The sequence below is a fragment of the Lampetra planeri genome, chromosome 9 (assembly GCF_965212315.1).
Source record: "Lampetra planeri chromosome 9, kcLamPlan1.2.h2, whole genome shotgun sequence".
Lineage (NCBI taxonomy): Eukaryota > Metazoa > Chordata > Hyperoartia > Petromyzontiformes > Petromyzontidae > Lampetra > Lampetra planeri.
This window is the reverse complement of record NC_136115.1, coordinates 6876888-6892246: the sequence shown is the minus strand read 5'-3', so window position 1 is coordinate 6892246 and position 15359 is coordinate 6876888. Positions and strand designations below refer to the sequence as shown.

The 15359-nt window shown below is 42.9% G+C and overlaps 1 protein-coding gene across 1 annotated transcript in view; it reads left to right on the top strand.

Moving 5' to 3' along the window:
• Positions 1-3561: 3561 nt before the first annotated feature.
• Positions 3562-15359, top strand: part of LOC144720764 (scavenger receptor cysteine-rich domain-containing protein DMBT1-like) — a 28044-nt gene continuing 16246 nt past the window's right edge. The window contains exons 1-11 of the mRNA XM_078597789.1: positions 3562-3682; positions 5859-5938; positions 8169-8474; positions 8634-8684; positions 8943-9254; positions 9404-9454; positions 9581-9889; positions 10042-10092; positions 10436-10747; positions 10903-10953; positions 11061-11372. Coding sequence (XP_078453915.1) covers positions 5881-5938; positions 8169-8474; positions 8634-8684; positions 8943-9254; positions 9404-9454; positions 9581-9889; positions 10042-10092; positions 10436-10747; positions 10903-10953; positions 11061-11372 — 1813 coding nt within the window. The 5' untranslated portion in view covers positions 3562-3682; positions 5859-5880. The remainder of the gene's footprint in view (positions 3683-5858; positions 5939-8168; positions 8475-8633; positions 8685-8942; positions 9255-9403; positions 9455-9580; positions 9890-10041; positions 10093-10435; positions 10748-10902; positions 10954-11060; positions 11373-15359) is intronic.

The window sequence follows — 15359 nt, the reverse complement described above, 5'->3', positions numbered from 1 at the left end:
CATCGCATTAGGGGCGAGTTAATTAAATGTTTGACCAAATATGACGGCCAAATTTTTAAGTTGATAATTTTGTATGGCCCGCGAATAATGTTATAAATAATATCCAAATGGCCCTTGGCAGAAACACAAGGTTCCCCATCCCTGTTTTAAAGGCTGCTTTAAAGGCAGGAAATGTGAACGGGTAACTTCACATACACCACCGCGGCTTGTATAAATTGAACAAAACAAATTGCCCCACATTTGAGCTTATTTGACTGTGCGATTAATTGATGTCGTTTAACCAGTTACCCGACTATAGGGAGCGAGTCCAAGGGTCCTTCAAGAATATTGCTCAATTTTATTATATTATTTTATTATGTTTTATTTTTATTATTTTATTACTTCCCTTCTACGTGACATTACCGAAAGAACCAAGAAGATGAATATTGCTCAACTCACGAAACGATGCGTTTGACGGTCGGAAGCAAATGTTATTTTTATCTTCTATTTGTGTTTACACAAACGCAGTAACTTGCCACGCTTGGGTCGCATGACGCGTGCGTGCGTGCGTGCCATGCGTGTAGAATGCGGCTTGCGGCAGCGGGCTTGGTAAGCCGTTAGCGTCAAAGTGGACATTTGTCACGGACAAGAAGAGGAGGAACCTCGGCTGGCTGGGCTAGGCTGGCTTTCCCTCCCCACGGCGATCACGCACAGCTTGCATGCACTGCCGCAAGCCCATAGCCCCCCATACCACCACCAATTCACTGGTCTCCAGCCAAAATGCTTCCGAAATTAACGTGGTCTCCAACTTTTTACTCATTCTTGGTCACTGAAAATTGAAAATGATGCTTACAATTCAAGATATGCTACTGGGTCAGTATATACGACCCTTGACTTGGGAATGGCGGAGGATAAGTGAGTTAAAAATCGGATGGATCTCAATTGAAACCAGAAATGACTAAATACATATTTGACTGGATCTATGAATAAATCTATGACTGGGTTTTTACAGTACTCGCTTTTTTGAGCAAAACAATGAATGATTGCAGCGAGGCCCCTTGCCTTGCACGACAATTGCAGGCTTGTGTCTCGAGTCTTAAGTCTGCGCCTCCCAGGAGCCTTAACCCCCCCCCCTGCCCACGCTAAGACCGCAGTCATTCAGCCCAAGCAACGCAGTATTTCACCAAAGCGTACAACTTATAGGCAACGCTGTACATCGTTTTCAAAATGTTTACGTCGATTCTGTGAAGCGAGTTTGTTAATCATGCGTTTCATGCAATTGAAGACTAATACATACCTGTCAACCCCTTATCAGTGCCCTATCTTATTACAGACCATATTCTTGGGTCTTTCGGTAAAGTCACGTAGATAGGTTCAAAGAAAATAACAAAAATAACAAAAAACTACGAAGTCAAGGGTTGTATATATGACCTATCTACGTGACTTTACCGAAAGACCCAAGAATATGAATTCCTGCAGTCACGAAAGCTTTAAGTTAAGATTATTACAGACCAATTCAGACCTTTTTGGTCATTCCGTACCCTTATAAATCTCAACGTTCATCCTACAAAGTTCCATCACAAGGGAGAAACACAAATACACAAAAACATTATTTTGCCCGTATTGAAACGGCTGTACGCCGTATGAACCTTAAAACTAAATTTGCCTGTACAAGAACACAAGTAAACCGTATGATTTCACAGGTATGCTAATATGGGAGTAGTAGTAGTCGTAGATGTGACCAATTTTATACGTAGGCTGTCACGACCAACATTACGATTGGCAATCGGTTCCGTCGTGTCAACCTGCTGTGTCGTAAACCCTCCTCCACCCGGCGCAGCCAATTCATAAAAGTGTCCCGAGAATCTAACGTGGAACTTGTATCACTGCTTCAGCGCCGCAGGTGTTTGTTGGAGAGTAAATATCACAGTATTTAAATTAGTTAACATTTCGTTCAAGATGCCATCGAGCGGTGTTATGCTGAGGTTGTGAACAGCTCAGATCTGGAGATCGTCGCATCCGATTCACTACGATGAGGCGTGTTTAGTAATCATCGGGTGCGTGCAGCGTGGAACTAAATTTAATGTGCATTTCAACGGTGGGTTGCCAAAGACTAGATGGAGGTGAGCGGTCAGCACAGTGCTATGTAGACCCAGTGATCCGAGTGGTAGCTGAACAGTTGTGGGCCGACTAAGCGTGGATTAAAAACGGGCTGTCAATTATTCCTTTTCATAATGAAATGCAACTTTAAAACAAAATGGTGGGGTTGAAACTCCTTTAAGAATGGGTTGAAAAAAGCATTGGGACAGATAAATGTTGACAGCAGAGTACCCTAAATTCAGGACTCATCGAGACACACGATTGATAGTTTTAAAACGGAGACCTGGAAGAACAAAAAAAACCCTGCAAACTATACAAATGGGCGCCAAATTGGCCTCAAATTGGGTCAATGCAGCACGATCCGTTGTCACCACTACGCCTATTACAACAGGTGTATCGACTCAGAATGTGTCGCAACTTTGTCTCGAGGGCCCTGCCAAATTGTCCCGGTAGAGGGCGACAATTGCTGCGCCTTGCCCAATTAAGTACTGTATTGTACCCGGGACAAGGAATTGGGCAGTAAATGCAGTACAATAGAGCAAAAACAATCGTTTTTTATTTATGTCCGGGTGATAATAGCCCGTAAAGACTACGTCTCCAATTCAGGGGGAGATCTGAATTTAAAACGACGAAAACTAAAGAAAATGTGTTTATATGAAGCGCAGCAATGCAGTCGTAATGGTCGGATTTCCTGACCCGTGTAAGAGACGTGCCATCGATAAACGTCAGATTAAGATAACCAGGTTCAGTCTGACAATAAACGTTGGAAGTTTATTTCGCAACACAGTTAAACACGAAACGGTCTACTGTATACTGCAGTCACAATTAAACCGAAAACACATGGACCCAAATATCAACATGAAACGCAAGGCGATAAAAAAAATATCTAAACAATAAAATAAACCTCACACATAGATCTCTTCAACAAAAAAACGCTGTAGATTTAAAACAAATTACATGTTAATGTTTTAATTATAATATAAATTGTCTGATTAATAACGGCCCCCAAGATCGCGTGCCGTGGATGCCACGAGCTGAAATAAAGTGTAAATACAACGTGAGTGAATACGTCTGTATGTCTGACTTTTAAGGAAGAAGATTATAATTCTACACCAACCACCATAAATTAGGTCAGACCACGTCCTTATTAAGGCTGAAATAACCTATTCTAAAGACATTATCTCTGTTAATATAAACATCAAACGTATTTCGGACCACGTGCTTACATCTGGACGGAATTTCTGTAGTTTTATTTTAGAACAAAGCCTTCATGTCAATGTAATAAACGTTCATGAAATACAATCAGACCACGCGATACATTCTGGCTCACGAGGAATTAGTCGTTGATTGATGTTGAACAAAGCTTTCATGCCTGCGCAAATGAAGACAATGCAGATGAAGTGACTGCAATCAGACTGCGTGCCTCTTCTCTGCAGGACTAATTGCGCGCGCGAGAGTTGCACGAGTCAATCGCAGGCCACTCGCTTAGAAGCCAATTACCGTATAACGAGGTCGACACAAACCGCTATAAGAGAACAGGCTCCCTACTAGCCACTATCGTTGGTGGAAAGAAAGGCGGTGGTGTTAGGGCGCTGGTATTGCGGTAGGTAAGATTTTTGTAGGGCTTCCGCTTAACAAAAAGAAGCCGATTGCGGTCATTTATGTTGACGTTGAGCTTGTGGTGGGTGGAATGTGGCACTGTCTATCATTCGACTAGTTTTTAGTCTTTACCGTTTAAAATGTGCATCACGAAAAACGTTACGTGTCATGGGTTGCCATGCTGTATTGTTGGCACCAAACGTGCACCTTATTGGGCTGTATAATCTGCTGCATGTATATCGTACAGTAAACCAGGTGCTAGCTCCTTGACATAATGCAGCACCTAATAAAGTAACTTGCGTACATGGGAGGGGGGGAAATGGGCTTTTTCACATTTTATACCGAGATATTTATCCCCATTGTCCACTTGTTTTTGCGTTAAAAGTGCATCTGAGCTATGATTATAATTATTATACACTCGAAGGGGATTCCCTACATTAATACTTCAACAAAGCCTTAAAGAATCGCCTCGGCACAAGGTGGTACCTTTTTAAACAAACGTAGTTTTTCAAATGTGAAATTTGCAATACCCATGTGTGCCTCATGCTCTTTGTGTGTCGCCTATATATACAAACAACAAAGGCTGGTGAGAACGTCTTTTGACTCGACTTTATTTTTGCTAAGTGTTTTGTGTACGAAATGAGTGACCATTTAAAATTTGAAAGGCATTGTTACCTCCTTGTATTTCTATCGCCTTTACCTTGAGTGATTACTCATTTTCTCTCGTATCAACTTACAATGTGCTTTGATGTATAGACGTAAAAGGTCTGGCTATTTCCTTATCAGGAAATTCCGTAGCTGCTTTGCTAACACCTTGTCAACCTGCGCAGTACAAATACATTATGACATTATGATAGTGAATGGTAGTCCATAAAGCCCTATTCTAAGTTAAAATTTAAGCATTTAATAAATTCAATCGTAATTGTACATAAAAATTAAGCGAGGATGGTGAAAATAAAATATTTATGCTTTTCAATGCAGTTTAAGGTAATCTACCTGACTAAAGCTCAAGCCACGAACAAATCATTTGGCATCAATATTAAATCATTCATAGTTTGTTCTGAGATGTCGATATCCAAAAGTGTGCATTTTTTTCCCACTCCTACCTCTTGCCATTTAAATTAACACTCGATAGCCCAAGTGGTTTCCGTTTTCCTGGCTTTATGACAACCAAACCATGGTAGTTTGAATCCCATTTTATCATTGGCTCGATTACCGTATTTTCCCGCATATAACCCGTGGGGTAGACCACTTTTATGCAAACAAGACCCTGCGGGGTATATGGAGGTGCGGGCTATCTCAAAAATATTTTACACGTGTGACAAGTCATAACGCGTTTAATTGTTTCACGGTAGGACGATCCACTGTGCAACACTTGCCTTTGACTAAAGCACTGCATAAACTACTCGCACTAAAATTGCACGTTATCACGTTTTTAAATGATTCTAATTGTTTGTACAATTAAACGACAATGTTTGAAGTTGGCGCACTTTGTCTACCGGCGACGAGAGAGCTGGGGGGGGGGGAGAGGCAACGGCGTTACCGTAGTGCCGCTATTGTCTGTGCAGTGCGCAATATACCAGTGCTAAATCTGTACTTGCTTATCTACCAGTTACTTGTTTTTTCTTTATTTATTGTATATACAATATTTATTGTATATATTTTTGCTACTTAACTGTTTTTTAAAAACTGGTCGTTTCCGGTTTGTTTTCTTTGTGCACTTTATTATTTTAACGTTAACGATTGATAGTGGAATGTATTACACATGTAAACTTCGTATTAATGATGGAATTAAGCTGCGGTAACGACGTTAAATATATGAATGCGTGCGGGCTATCTCGGATTTGTTTTACACAAAACGCTATTTTTTGCAGGTTATATGCGGGGGGAAAACGGTAAATGCTATTTTGTCGAATGTGGATTATTTTTTAACGTACTTCTCTCAATAACAAAAATAATTATTGTGCTTTTCTATCTACACAATGAACAAATTCATATTAGTGACTGATATCTGATCTGGTTCTGGGCTTACATTGATCGACTCTGCCTCAAATGAGAATCTGGTGGGGTGGCCATCAACCCTCTTGTGCCGTGTCAGACTTCATAGGTGATCTGTAACAGTGCTTGCCCCAACAGTCTGAAGGCTTTACTGGAGGGTCTTTGTCTTTGTTTAAACCAAGGTGCGAGTAAAACCAGGGCATCATGTCTGGTGTCATTTTTCTCCTCGTCCTCACGATCCAGGCTGTGACGGCTCAGCAAGGTATGATGATACAATCCGACCACTCTGAAAGAATGTGCAATTCACGCTCTAAACAGCACTCGTAAGGCCGCTCGATTTCACGGGACAAGGTATCACAAATCAATACCTTTTTTACGATTGAAATATCGAAATCATAAAACCATGTACAAAGAATTCACCACATTACAGAACGCAGTAACACTGTTTTGTCCTTGGATCCATACTCGGATCAGATTTTGACATGCACTTTGACAACAGATTAAAAACGTATTTAGAACAGATGTTTGTTTTTCCGTCCCCTGCGCCTCCAATTTGCACGGTTGGCTACGTACGGTTCGAAAAGAAGTTCAACATACAAGATGCTTACAATTTGCAAGGATATGCATGTTATGTAAACATGCATAATGCATATTAAAGATTAGTCAGATTTTATCAATATACAACTCTGTTACATCTTAAAGGGCTGTCCAGATGAGTTCTTGATAACTGTGTTCCATGCAACACGATGCATACTCTTGTGGTAGCTCGCTCCCCCAGCGAAAACGTGCTGATGACACGTCACACCCCCTTTGTACAACCTCCTCTTCCTTCTGGAAAATTCTGGGAGGTCCTTCTAATCTTCATCCCTTCCACCAATCATGTCCATTGATCTCTCCCCTCATTTTCTGTTTGCCACCAAATCGCTTTAGCCAAGTCTTCAACCAATCCCATGCTTTCCTGCGCCTGGCTATGCACCAGCTGTCTGTCGTGGATTCATTTGTTCAAAGTGTCCTTGCGTGACCCTTGCTCAAATATGAATAACACTCTATACCTCCCTAAAAGTATACATGTTTTCTGGTTAGATTGCGTAAATATAATTTTTTTTGTTTCATGCAGTCTACGTGACTTTACCGAAAGACCCAAAGAATATGAATTCCTGCAGTCATGTAAATATAAATGGGGTTTGTTAAACCCACCACCTGGCAACGAATTCGTAAGGTTTGTTGCGTAAACAAAACGATGTTTTACTAGTTCCGCAAACTGGTATTGCAAATAAAGCCACATTTACCATTTTGAATACAGTTTCGTTGGTAATTACAACCAGCCTCATCAGGCGACAGCCAGCATTGTGGAGAAATCTTGTTGCAGTCCTAAACGGAAGGATGCATGTGGTGTCACTTGTGAGCCAATTGCGTGTGAAGAGAAGGGGCGGGGAGTTAATGTATTCGTATAACTAACAATTGATCTATTTTATTGTTTGAGTTATCTACAGTTAATCGCTATAACTTGCGCGTGTGTTGCACATGCACGCACATCTGGCCGTTTTTGGTGCAAAAAAAATCGCAATACCTGTTGGCTGCTCGCATTTAATCACCACCCGCGGTTAAAATATTATTTTTATCATTTCAAAAGATTATCCTAATTAGGTCTACTCCTTTGGTTCTTTCGGTAAACTCGCGTAACCCTCTGATTTTAGAAATGTGGATTACCCATGATGGTCTGGCCACGTTAATATTTACGCGATCAAAAACGAAAAGTAAAACCAAGACGGTGAAAAGAATAAAGACTGCTTGATGATTAATGACAATGTAGCCGGAACTCGCTGAGGGTTGCATGTCGCTCAAAACCGTGTTCGACAAATAATACACCTCATAGGAAAAATAGGTTTGTTACCATGTTCGAAATGACCACCCCCTCTTTCTTTAACTAATTCCTAGATTTCCACCCTTGCTATTATCCTAAAAGATGCCGCGTCTCTTGTGGATACTTTATTTTTCATTATCGCCTCCAAAACAAAACCCGTCTCCATTACTCTTCCCACTGGCGGCCTGAAGATCGCCCCTAACAGTGTCACGTGAACGGTCATGGGTCACCACCTCGGCATCTGAATGACTAACGTCTTCTACGGAAGGGCAGCTAGATGCAATGTGCCATTTGTGTTACATTATTACACGAAAAAAAAATACATTCGTGGTATACATTTTGTAAATTAATCGTTATCGATCTCCTTCACACCTTTTTAAACGGATGCAGTGCTAGTCGGCACGAAGATGAAAACGGATGGAACACCACCATTGTGGTCCGAAATAGACACCTCATTGGGTAAACTGTATCGCTGAAACGCGTATTTTGACAAAACCGCGATGGGCAAGGATTTCCTGTGTTAAATACGTGTGAGAACAAATTACATTTTTTTAATCAAGTATATGAACATTCTTCATGGGTGTGAGGTAGAAATTCTAATGCAATTAACACTTTCTCCTTGAATCAGCGATTCGCCTGGTTGGAGGAGGAAGCTCGTGTCAAGGCAGGGTGGAGGTCCTCTATGCTGGCTCTTGGGGCACGGTCTGCGATGATTACTGGAACATCAATGATGCCCAGGTTGTCTGCCGAAAGGTCGGCTGTGGAGCTGCTCTTTCTGCCCCATCGAATGCCTACTTTGGTCAGGGCATTGGCGCCATCTTGTTGGATGATGTGACATGCAATGGATCGGAGTCCTCTTTAGGAAATTGTCCTCATCTGCCATGGGGGCAACACAACTGCGTTCATGGTGAAGATGCTGGTGTCATTTGCAGTGGTGAGTACATTATAAATACATATTAATACAACGTCCTAATTTTTGTTTTATATTAAATTGTAATGTTTTTCTGTTGCATGAAATACAGTGTTTCTACAATAGACTTAGTTACGCAATCCAATACCACTTTATAAAACGAGCAATCTTAATGGGTTGCAGTTCCAACAAGTACATCAACTACTACAAGCAAGCCAACAACTCAACCACCTGGTGAGTAAATTTGTCATTAAATGGCCCACCTCGCTTTGTCCTGTCACGTGCCCTTGCCAGCCAATCTGGCTACTACGTACTCAAATACCCCCCACTGCCAGCCACCAGAACAATACTCCCCGAGGGACCCTTTCCATAACATCGTGTACCCTGCTGGCAGAGGGCTACTAAATGACCAGTTCCCCTCTGTCAGTAGCTGGCAACTGGTGCTGTAGTGACCCATTTGTCACTACGAATGTAAATTTATTTAATCCACAGAGACAGCCATTCGCCTGGTTGGAGGAGGAAGCCCATGTCAAGGCAGGGTGGAGGTCCTCTATGCTGGCTCCTGGGGCACGGTCTGTGATGATTACTGGAACATCAATGATGCCCAGGTTGTCTGCCGAAAGGTCGGCTGTGGAGCTGCTCTTTCTGCCCCATCGAATGCCTACTTTGGTCAGGGCATTGGCGCCATCTTGTTGGATGATGTGACATGCAATGGATCGGAGTCCTCTTTAGGAAATTGTCCTCATCTGCCATGGGGGCAACACAACTGCGTTCATGGTGAAGATGCTGGTGTCATTTGCAGTGGTGTGTACATCTCAAAATTTCTATTTAAACATGCCGTGCTCATGCGTCTAATATATACTGTTTATTACATTAACAGAATTATATATTGCACTGTCTGGGCCTCGGGTAAAAAAAAAAACCCCTTTTAACATTCACTTTATTGGTTACAGCTCAAACAAGCTCATCACCCACCACAAGCCAGCCGACCTCTCAACCGATTGGTGAGTTTAGAATTTGTAATTGATGTAAAATTGATACATCCTGCATTCAAAGTTTAATTCCCAATGGTAGCATATGTGATATACTATAATAAACTATTAACTTTTTTACAATCACCATCTCTCCAGAATCAGCGATTCGCCTGATTGGAGGAGGCCCATGTCAAGGCAGAGTGGAGGTCCTCTATGCTGGCTCCTGGGGCACGGTCTGCGATGATTACTGGGACATCAATGATGCCCTGGTTGTCTGCCGAAAGGTCGGCTGTGGAGCTCCAATTTCTGCCCAATCAAATGCCTACTTTGGTCAAGGCATTGGCACCATCTGGCTGGATGATGTCAGATGCAATGGTTCTGAATCCTTTCTGGGATCATGTTCTCATCGCCCATGGGGACAGCATGACTGTAGCCACAGTGAAGATGCTAGCGTCATTTGCAGCGGTGTGTACATCTCAAAATATGTTTTAATAGTTACAAATGTTATTTTCTAATAAAATGGTTATTTGCTGTTTTATTTACAAAAGTTAATGCAGTATCTTGACTTGTCTCAATTCAATACCGTTTTTAAAGTGAGAAATCTTAATTGGTTACAGCTCAAACAAGTACATCAACCACGACAAGGCAGCCAACAACTCAAGCCCCTGGTGAGTATAAATTTGTCAATAAATGGAGATGCAAATTCATACTTTTTTTTAAATGGAGGTTTCTCTAAATACGCATAACAACCACATTTAAAAAAAAAATTACTTTTCAAATCATCAAAGTTAGGAAAGCATGAACATGATGGCTCCATTTACATCATGAGACCTTTGCCAGTACCAAAATATAATGATAGTGTTTCCCCCTTTTTTTCCCCAACAAAACTGAAGTCTTTTTACAAGGATTCGGTTTTGTTGCAGGAAAAAGGGGAAAAGCCCGATTATGATCTTACATTACTCTATATTAAAGCTTGCCAATTTATTCAGTGTACATTTCTTTAATTCACAGAGACGGCCATTCGCCTGGTTGGAGGAGTAGGCGCATGTCAAGGCAGAGTGGAGGTCCTTTATGCTGGCTCCTGGGGAACGGTTTGTGATGATTACTGGAACATCAATGATGCCCAGGTTGTCTGCCGAAAGGTCGGCTGTGGAGCTGCTCTTTCTGCCCAATCAAATGCCTACTTTGGTCAGGGCATTGGAACCATCTTGTTGGATGATGTGACATGCAATGGATCTGAGGCCTCTTTAGGAAATTGTCCTCACCTGCCATGGGGGCAACACAACTGTGTTCATAGTGAAGATGCTGGTGTCATTTGCAGTGGTGTGTACATCTCAATGTTTCATTTTCACTTTAAGTGCTAATATGTGTCTAGTATTAAAAGGTCGAATTGCAATGACAGTTTATTGTGTGTATTTCACCGTCCTTGTCTCTAATAAAGGAAAACGCCATTTTAACATTCGCTTCATTGGTTGCAGCTAAAACAAGCTCATCGCCCACTAAAAGCCAGCCGACATCTCAACCGATTGGTGAGTTTGGAATTTGTAATTGATACATCCTGGAATGAAAGTTTGGTTCCAAATGGTAGCATGCGATTTTATATCTGAAACTTTTGACTTTCAACAATCACTCCCAGAATCAGCAATTCGCCTGGTTGGAGGAGGAAACCCATGTCAAGGCAGGGTGGAGGTCCTCTATGCTGGCTCCTGGGGCACGGTCTGTGATGATTACTGGAACATCAATGATGCCCAGGTTGTCTGCCGAAAGGTCGGCTGTGGAGCTGCTCTTTCTGCCCCATCGAATGCCTACTTTGGTCAGGGCATTGGTGCCATCTTGTTGGATGATGTGACATGCAATGGATCCGAGTCCTCTTTAGGAAATTGTCCTCATCTGCCATGGGGGCAACACAACTGCGTTCATGGTGAAGATGCTGGTGTCGTTTGCAGTGGTATGTACATCTCAAATATAGTTCCAACGTGTGTTTTCTGACATTACAATTGTTTATTACAACAATGTTTGCTTTTAACTTTTAGGGTGCTGGTGTGTGTTTTTTGTACAACACATTAAAGTTGACCATGAATAATTTAATTATATTTATGCTGGCTGCATTTTAAAGATGTTGCATTTTAAGCTTGGCAATTTCTTGTGTTTCGACGTAAAACGAACCCTTTGTGGGCTCCATTGTTTATCTCAACCAGTCCCATGGGCCTGTTCACCTGAGACTCGACATAGTAAAGTCGGGTCAAGTGACAACCATGGTGAAAATGGAAAAGGTTTTCTTCAAAGGTAGAGCTAAAAATGTTTGCCATACAGCCAAATCTAGGGCCCATGCATGGCGTGCAGGATTGGTCAGCTCTGTCGGTAATTATGGGGCAATTTTTATACCTAGCATTCGATCACCACGTAAATTGTGAAAGGTGGCATACGAGTCAAGTTGCACATTCCCCAGATGTCCTTTTAATTTTTGTTCCCGAACCATTCTTCACTTCGCTGTTTTTCAGAATCTACCTCTACTTAACCTGTACACTCGAAGACGACCACTTAAATATGCACTACATGAACGTTTGAATGCCACTTACAGCTTTTCTGCACTTAATTGCACAATTTGAAGGGTCTGAAATTTGCTAACTGGTACTTTGCAATTTTTAAGCCATTTGCAACCAATTGGTAGAAACGGCTTTTTGTACATGTAACACTTTTACATTAATCCGTTGTGTACACAATCCTGTTGTGGCAGACGACACATGGTGTCGAGACTGTCAAAACGCAATGTTGATCGTGAAATACAAATTCAAGTGTCTAGCTGTGAAATGGCCCAAACGCTTTCCATCAATTTTGGGTCCTAAATGCCTCCCCAAGTGTTCCTAAATTTGTTCTACGCGTTGACCCCACAGCTGAATTTATGAATGCCTGGTTTGTCTTTTTACACGAACTGCTAATGATGTGCAGGGTTGGGTTTAAATGTATTTTTGGAAATTGCTCTTGTCAATTTGCAGCTTCTTACGTTGCAGGTATCTAAAATAAAAGTACCTTTTCCTATACCCCATCTTGGATTCGATGCCTATTTTTACTGTGCGTATCCACACCTTTGAACTGCTTTTAGTTAAATCTGTAAAACATGTACAATATCTCGGCCTACACGAGCCAGTAGTGGAATTGGCTAGCTGGCACGATGCAGAGCCATTGAGTGCAGCAGGAGCTGGCCCGAGCTGGCTCTCGTGCACCATCTCAGCTGGCCTAGCTGCTACTCCGGGGAGTGTCACATGGCCCTCTGCTCTGCCGACGAGCCTGGCTGCAGACTGAGGCCACACCCCCAACATGTCTCTCTCTCCTTTCTCCCATTGTCCTCGTTATTTGGTATGGGAGGACATTCCGCGTAGCCCTCCCTGGGGAGGCACTCCCTTTCCTCCCCGATGGTGTACCATTTACCAGATTCATGCTGCAAAGCCTTCAACACGGTTGTGGCCTCCTGCACCGACCGTGGCAAGGGCAGTGTGGTAAAGGCAACGTGACTTATTGGTGAATGGTGGTTTTTGGTGTGAAATTAAGGGATATTCACAGATTGAACGATTATTTAGAGTGGTGGGGCCCTTCTGAGTGGCATGAACCTAGCCATAAGGAGGCCTACACACCATCCACCCAAGGGGGCCATGTGACCTTGCCATGGCTTTCCCTTTCAGGGGGAAGACTGCATGGCCCCACTGGTGGCAGTGAGCATTTCAAATTGGGAGTGCCTCATGATTTGAGCCCGCATATTGGTGCAACTGCCTGCCTAAAAATACCAGCACCATCTTGCACACATTACCAACAACAGAAGGATGTACTGTAACCTTTATTCGCTCACCTTGGGTTTGGGCTGGCTTTGGAGCTTTCTGGGGTGCCTTGGCCTGGTGGCATTAACTCCCAGGGTGTGTTTTCTAGTGGAATCCAAAGTCTTTGGTTCCACAGTCCACATTGCATCCTAAACTCAAAGACTGCACCATGAAACTTCCATTTACATAGAGGTGATGGAAAGGGAAGCGTGTGCACTCAAAGTTGCTTTACCCGGCCACGCTGCGGATCCACGAGAGGAGATTGGACTTCATCTGACTAATGAAAGGAGGGCTTAAACTCTTCCCCAGACCTGCTCCTAGATGTCCTCAAGGCACCATGAAGGCCATCTGGCTGTGCCCAGATATGTCCCTAGTTCTCAGGCTATTGACTATTTCAACTGTGGTACAGAGGTGGGCCCCCAGACTGTTTAATAGAGTTTAAAACCAAGGGGGCTGTCAAAACCCCGTTTTATGCCATACGCAACCTACATGGCAAAACTATCTGGGCAAACTGGCAAGACCATTGCAACCCCCATTCCACCTAGAGACTGACACCGCTCTCTCTTTGCCTTGGTGGGATTATAAAGCAGCTCGGTCACAAGCGGGAAGGGCAATGGTCCTGGGGCACCCTTGTCCATAACGTATCCATTCACAAACGCATTGGTGATGAAGGATTCCGATTGTTTGGGCAACGGCCACGCCATTGGCCATCGAGATAAATAGTCCAACCCCACACAAGGAATTTGTTGCCCCGGGGAGTGGGTGGAAATGGGCCCAGAATATCAAGAGCCACCAGCTCGTTAATGCATGTAACTGAAAGACCGCAAAGGCGGAAGATCTTTTTGCTGCGCCGGTTTCCGTCGAGCGCAGTGGGGGCAGGCACGGATAATCCTAGCGATCTCAGCCGTCGTGCCCGGCCAAAAGCAATCTCGTTGCAGTGTGAGTAAAGTTGTCTGCACACCTAGGTGCAATAACTTCTCTGCATGTAATACACGCACTAATTCGTCCCGCAGTGCATCTGGCACCATAATCCACCACCGAACAACCATATCTTCCCTCCACATCAAAATGCCGTCCTGCAAGGCCAATCGACCTGCGTTGTCCGACGCGGAGGATTGGAACGAGCGGTCAGTGCGACGCCGCAAGGAAACGATAATAGCCCGTTAAGACTACGTCTCCAATTCAAGGGGAGATCTGAATTTAAAACGACGCAAACTAAACAAAATATGTTTGTATGGAGCGCAGCAATGCAGTCCTAATGATCGGATTTCCTGACCAGTATGAGAGACGTGCCATCGATAAACGTCAGATTAAGATAACCAGGTTGAGTCTGACAATAAACGCTGGAGGTGTATTTCGCAACACAGTTAAACACGAAACGGTCTACTATATACTGCAGTCACAATTAAACCTAAAACACGTGGAACGAAATATCAACATGAAACGCAAGGCGATAAAACATAGAAACTTCACACATAGATCCCTTAAACAAAACACGTGGTATATTAAAAAAAAACTACATGTTAATGTTTTTATTATAATATAAAATGCCTGATTAAACAGGTCCCTGCGGGGTGGGCTGGTAGGAACGAATAACCAAAGAATATAAACAATGTATTATTACACTTGTTTTGCCAGGAAAGCCTCACTGAGTGTAAAGGTTTATGTAGGGTCCTGCCAAGTGTTTGCAGTAGGGGGCGATGTTGCTACACCTAATCGGACGATACGAAGGGAGAGTTTGAGGCCTAGGTTTCGGCTTTAGGCCTAGCTGTAGGCTTTAGGCCGCTGTGAGTTAATTTTTAATTTAAATGTTTTAAATAAAAGCTATCTCAGGGAATTATAAGAGAATGTTACACTTGTTTAGCCAGGAAAGCGTCACTGAGTCTAAAGGTTTTTGTAGGGTCCTGCCAAGTGCTAGCAGTAGGGGGCGATGTTGCTACACCTAATCGGACATCGGACGGACGGACGGACGATATCATCTATTGTAGGCTGGTTCACTTCGTTCCTACCAGTATAAACAATGTAATATTCCTGATATCAATACAGTACGTACTCTTTGGTTCTTTTGGTAAAGTCACGTAGGTATAAAATAAATCACGACGTTTCGATTGCAACACAAGCAA